Raw genomic sequence first — 6,627 nt, forward strand, 5'->3', positions numbered from 1 at the left:
GTGGGCAGGGACATCTTCAACTAGATCAGGTTGCTCAGAGCCCCGTCCAACCTGACCTTGAATGTTTCCAGGCATGGGGCATCCACCACCTCTCTCATCCACCACCACCTCACCAACCATCATCAATGGTTTTTACTCTGGCTGGCAGGCTGTCACAAGTGGGGTCCCCCAGGGATCGATGCTGTGCCTCACGCTGTTCAACATCTTCATAAAGGATCTGGATGATGGGATCGAAAGCACCCTCACCAGGTTTGCTGATGGTAGTGAGCTGGACACATCAGAAGGGACAGCCATCTTAGCGAGAGACCTGGAAAGGTTGGAAGAGTGGGAAGGCAAGAACTGTAAGAAGTTCAAGGGAAGGGCAAGGTCCTGAACCTGAGATGAAATAACCAAAGAGCCCAATACAGGCTGGGATCTGTGTGGCTGGGGAGCAGCCTTGCTGAAAGGGAACTGGGGGTCCTGGTGGACAAGCTAAACATGAGTCAGCAGTGTGCCGCTGCAGCAACGAAGGCAAATGGGATCCTGGGCTGCATCCACAGGGGCATTACTACAGAGATAGAGATGTGATCATCCCATTCTACTCAGTGCTTGTCAGGCCGAACCTGAACTGTGTCCAGTTCTGGTCTCCTCAATTCAAGAAAGACGCAGACAGACCGGACAGCGCCCAAAGGAGATGATGATCAAAGGGCTGGAGAACCTGCCCTGTGAGAAAAGACTGAAGGAGCTAGGTCTCTTCTTCCTGGAGAAAAGAGGGCTCGGGGAATCTCATCACAGTATTCCAGTACTTAAAGGGCAGCTACAAAGAAGATGAAGGCTCTCTTTTCACAAGAAGCCACATGGAAAAGACAAGGGGCAAACGGGTACAAGTTGCACTGGGAGAGATTTCATCTCAATAAAAGAAAGAAATTTTTTAGAGTGACAACAATCAATCACTGGAACAACCTCCCCAGGGATGCAGTGGAGTCCCCATCGCTGGAGGCTTTCAAGACGTGACAAGACAGGGCGCTAAATCATCTCATCTAGGCTCCCTTTCCCACGAAAGCTTGGAACAGATGATCTTTGAGGTCCCTTCAAACCTGGCCTGTTCTATGATTCTAAAATCAAGTTAAAGACTTATTTCCTTCAATCCTTTAAGAATACAATTACAGATCACTTCCTAAATTAGTTGTTATACTTTTTCAACCCACAAGTTGATTCACTGAATCATTCAACCTACATTTTGATTCATTAAATTCATGCAGCACCTTCAGAGCCCAAGCAGTAGGTAAAATTCTCAAGCCTAAGTATCCTCAGTAGTGATGCCACTGACAATATGGGAAATCCAAGATGTGCTGCATGAGACCTGTTGTTTGGTTTTCTAACTGACTCCTATTTAGTTCCTTATGAAAAAGCCAAACTTTTGGACCGGTACTATTATCCTAATATCTCCCTGTGGGACACGATACTTTTTTAGAAAATATCTGTACTGTGGCATCACTGAATCCTCAGATCTTTTGATAACTTAAGACTCTACAGCATAACATGTTTGCAGCTTGACTACAAACATATTTTGATCTTCAGACCACACAATCCAGTATGATCATTAAGAGAGCCAATGCAGCAAGTTCTGAATGCAACTGTAGCAGGAGTCATTTGATAAACATACCTAGTTTTTAGAAATGCTAATGACTTATACCTTCCACTAATTTTAGCTGAGGAGCTGCTATTTGGCTTGACAATCAGGAGCTATCACACAGAGCATTCAAATTTGGCCTACTGCCTCGCTATATCCTTCTCTTCTTTTCACAGCTTGCCAGACAAATCTAGAACTGTCCAACAGAGAACAAGACCAATGAGACTGAACAGGAACAGGAGAGAGTAACACAGAGAATGTGTTAATGGAACAGTTCACTTCAGCCGTTCAGCTCTTCCCTCTGTGTGAAAGCACCCAGAGATACCTGGGTTCATTTACCCATCCTCCCAGACGATGCCTCATCCAGCCTTCTAAGCTGTCCCTTCAGCGTACTCAGGAAGATCACATGCTAGTGTGGGCTCCAACAGCACTACGGCAAGTCATGTAGTTATTCTTTTTAACACATCAGCTTTATGTACAATAAAAATAATCCTTAACTAAAATTATCATGCAGAAAAATAAAACACTCTCAAGCTCTATGATTTCTGTTGAAGGAAGGTCTGTATGGATATTGATGTTGTTTTCAAAATAAGAAGGGAGAAAAGTCCAATAAATGGTTTTCTTCTGACATCTCCTAAAATCAGCTTTCAGATAAGAGGTCTTCAAGATGTCTTTAAAACTGGTAGATCCTGCATCATGAGAAATTAAAACTCAGACCCCTGTAGCCAGCGACAGAAACAGAGAGAGGCCCATGTAGGGAGTTAGAATAACAGACTCTCCCCAGCTACTTTTGTCCATGTTGACAGACAAACAGTGCAGCAAATGGAGTTTCTACCTGGCTGCCCTTGGTCAAGTGACTTTCAAATGCATATCAAGCTTACTATGACCATCCAGCATTGAAGCCATGAAGATGTGATTGCTAGAGCTAGACTCTGCATCAAAATGATGTCTCAGACTACTGAAAATTAAGAAGGGCTTTTTTGAAAGTGCTAAACAAAGTTGCTGTTGTGGTTTAACCTGGCAGGCAGCTAAACACCACGCAGCCGTTTGCTCACTCCAACCCCCAGTAGGATGGGGGGAGAGAATCAGGAAAAAAGGAGTAAAATTTGTGGGTTGAGATAAAGACAGTTTAATAGGACAGAAAAGGAAGGGAAAATAATAATAACAATAATGATAAAAGAATATACAAAATAAGTGATGCACAATGCAACTGCTCATCACCCACTGACCGATACCCAGCCAGTCCCTGAGCAGCGGTCACCCCCCCCACCCCAGCCAACTCCCCCCAGTTTATATACTGGGCATGACATCATATGGTATGAAATATTCCTTTGTCCAGTTTGGGTCAGCTGTCCTGGCTGTGCCCCCTCCCAGCTTCTCACTGGCAGGGCATGAGAAGGTGAAAAGTCCTTGACTAGTGTAAGCACTACTTAGCAACAACTAAAACATTGGTGTGTTATCAATATTATTCTCATACTAAATCCAAAACACAGCACTGTACCAGCTACTAGGAAGAAAATTAACTCTATCCCAGCCAAAACCAGGACAGTTGCATACCAGTTTTACATTCTGAAAAGCAACGTACTGGAAAAGGGCAAAGATAACTTCATAGCCTATTTAAAATATAAAAAAAAAAAATTCATACACAGAATGATCCACACTTTGATGCAAGCATCAAGACAGTCAAAGGACATAAATTATATGGTATTGCTGTATATGATGTATAGTGCTGTGAAATATCACTACAACCCACAGTATCTGCCAATCTCCTTTACAGAGTATCTCAGACTACCAAAGTCAGGATAAAATCCTTCAAGATTTAGCAGAAAGATCAGTCAAAAGAAGCAACTCAATACTTAGCCAATACTTAAATCCCACTTTGTCACAAAATCAGCAGTACGGGAGCAACAACAGCGTGAAAACTGCTACTAGACTCTGCGGCACTAGAACAGACATTTGTCACCTTCTACTCTCAATCCAGAGACAAACATGTAGTTTTCAAGACATGCAGAAAAGGTTGTATTTCTTCTCCCTGATCCAAACGCTTGTGAGAAGGCCACAGTTAAGTCTCTGAGCTTGTTTTATGGATGGGGCTTAATTGCTTCCTTCAATTCCATTGGTGACAGAAAAGTACTCTCAAAAGACCTGTTTAGCATCCTTAATTGTATTCCAGAGAATATACAGAAGGTATCTAGAGTTCAAACTAAATTCCTTCATGCATGTCACAAATCTGCATATCAAAGATGTTAATGTATTTTTATAAGCATTAATAAACAGAATTAAATACTTCATATCACAAGAGGATCTTAAAATACCGAGGAATCAGAACAAAAATGTTAGTTGATGCTTATTTACCCATCTCCCCCGCCTTCTCCAAAACCTTCCAATTTAGCCCAGCTTTTCTGCCCAGTAGAGAGCTCCTCACAGGAGGATTTACCCATCTTCAAGACACAAAGAAGGTGGTATGGGTTGACAGTGCTCTTCACTGATGCTGAAGCAAAGCAAGAAGGCTTTTCTGCTGCTAGATACAACACGTATTGACATCAATTCTTACAACAAGGCAGAAGTACATTTGTTACATTCTTCTCATACTCCTAAGATTTTATATTGTCAAGTATTGATGCCAATCACAGTGCCAATGATGAAACAATGGCAAAATGCTTTCTAAGCTAAGCTTTCAATTTCTGCCATGGCACACTTTCTTATTAGAGCTGAGATACACTAACCGCTTGGCAGCCTCTAATAGGGAAAAGGCTTATGCCCATCAAAGCTTGTGCTTGTTCCCTTTTCTGGCTACGCCATTCTCCCTCCAGCCCCAAGGCCAACTTTGGTGTGCCGGAAAACCACAGGCCAGGCTGACTCAACGCTATAATGCAGCAAAACAATTTTCTTTTGGCCAGATTAGTTTTCTGCAACTGAAGAGGTTGATATACGATACGGTGCAAAAGAGCCAGTGCAGAGGCAGGAACATGTATCCAGGCATGGAACATGCCCCTTTCAACAGAACCAAGCTGTTAATTCAGCTTAAGCCGTAACATGAAACCTCAGATTGAAAATGCAAGTGTAACTTCCTATCACTTACTTGAATCCATTCCTGTTCCATCATCCAAAAAACACAGCATGAATCCACCTCGTAGGTCTTCCTGTCGCTCTACAAGAGAAGAGTTATTCACTACTCCCACAAGCAAAAGTTTAAAGTCCCACAAAATGGAATCAGTGTTCACAACCAAAGTAACACAACAAACAGGACTTTCACAACCCCAGTATGGCTAAGCTGTAAGAAAGAGCACCAGATTTTTGTTACAGAATGACTAAGAACTTCTCCTGCACTTTAAACTGTATGTAAATACAGAGTATAGAATATAGTAAATACAGAGTATAGTAAATACAGAGTATAGCTACAAGAGTATATTGTAAAAGCAGGTTTCTTAAGCATCCAGTATAAACAGGTACTCACTTTACCTGACCTTAGCTGAAGGCTGACCTAAGTGCTTGCCCGAGTTATTTGTAAAGGTACTACTTTTTGAAAGACAACAGGCAACTGGGGCACAGGACAAACAGTAGAATCATAGAATTGTTTAGGTTGGAAAAGACCTTTAAGATCATCAAGTCCAACCGTGGACCTAGCACTAGCAAGTCCACCACTAAACCATGTCCCTAAGCGCCACATCTACAGGTCTTTTAAATACCCCCAAGGGATGGTAACTCAACCACTTCCCTGGGCAGTCTGTTCCAATGCCTGACAACCCTTTCAGTGAAGAAAGTTTTCTTAATATCCAATCTAAACCTCCCCTGGCATGACCTGATGCCGTTTCTTCTTGTCCTATCGCCTGTTACTTGGGAGAAGAGACCCATGCCCACCTCGCTACAGCCTCCATTCAGGTGGTTGTAGAGAGCGATAAGGTCTCCCCTCAGCCTCCTTTTCTCCAGGCTAAACAACCCCAGTTCCCTCAGCCGCTCCTCATAAGGCTTGTGCTCTAGACCCTTCACCAGCTTCATTGCTCTTCTCTGGACACGCTCCAGCACCTCAATGTCTTTCTTGCAGTGAGGGGCCCAAAACTGAACACAGTATTGGGCATAAACACCCTCACTCTTATTCTACCAGGTACAACACACATTTGCAGCCTAAATCCAAGTTAAGTACTGACTTAACTGCTGACATGCAAGGAAGCAGCAGGAGTGACTTACCAGTATAAATGTCTATTCTCGTGGCATCTGCATCTCTACAAAGCAAGAAAAAAAACAATTAGTATTCAAATTGCAAATAGAAATGAAACTAAAATCCAGGCACATGCAATGATTTCCAAAATGAACTGGCTGCAGAGATCAAAGTCCACAAAGGCCCCACAGTCAGCACTAACAGACCAATTAAAAGACACATTGTTCTACTTTTTGTCTACTTGAACCCAAACTCCAGCACAAGACATTGCTGCCACACAACTAAACCTAGTTACAGTGATATCACTGGCTTTTTAACAAAAGTTATATTGGGGGTGGGGGCAATCAAATAAGCACACACTTCTGAGCTCCCTCCTGTATGAAACAAACAATACCTACATTTTTTGTCAAGCTGCCTATGAAAAGTTTAGTAACTCCACATAAAATTCCATCCAAATACATTCAAGGTTGTCATAGGAAACTGTCATTACAAGATCATTTAGGAAAAGCCCTTCATACACTGTGCACCTTCCTCTGTATTTGAAAAAGCAGCATATAAAGCACTACTGCCCTCTTCTCAAAACCAGTTTTTAATTTTTTTTCACGTAGACCATCACACACCCTCGGTTTGCTGATCAGAAGAGTGCAGGTGTTGTGCTGTAATAAAACCCCACTTCCCAAATGCCAAAGTCACTTTTTCTTGTCTTTGTATCTCCAGCCAAGTACAGCTACCTCCTTCCCAGAAGGCCAACCTCTCTTTTGCCAGAGAAGAAACCGAGAGGTTGAAGAGAAAACCACCCATTAATCTCAAAGACACTACATTTAACTAAGTTGTAGCAGAAGTGAAAACAGCAACA

General features: G+C 42.5%; 1 protein-coding gene across 2 annotated transcripts in view; it reads right to left on the reverse strand.

The window, feature by feature from the left end:
* MORC2 (MORC family CW-type zinc finger 2) overlaps positions 1-6,627 on the reverse strand; it is a 49,541-nt gene that overhangs the window by 42,132 nt on the left and 782 nt on the right. Inside the window, exons 3-4 of one of the 2 annotated variants that reach the window (XM_009323138.1) lie at positions 5,801-5,835; positions 4,695-4,763 (exon numbers count right to left, since the gene is read on the reverse strand). In XM_009323138.1, coding sequence (XP_009321413.1) covers positions 4,695-4,734 — 40 coding nt within the window. In that variant the 5' untranslated portion in view covers positions 4,735-4,763; positions 5,801-5,835. Of the gene's footprint in view, positions 1-4,694; positions 4,764-5,800; positions 5,836-6,627 lie in introns of those variants that run through there. The other variant, XM_009323154.1, reaches the window with a different exon arrangement.

This window comes from Pygoscelis adeliae, unplaced genomic scaffold (assembly GCF_000699105.1).
Source record: "Pygoscelis adeliae isolate BGI_AS28 unplaced genomic scaffold, ASM69910v1 Scaffold210, whole genome shotgun sequence".
Classification (NCBI taxonomy): Eukaryota; Metazoa; Chordata; class Aves; order Sphenisciformes; family Spheniscidae; genus Pygoscelis; species Pygoscelis adeliae.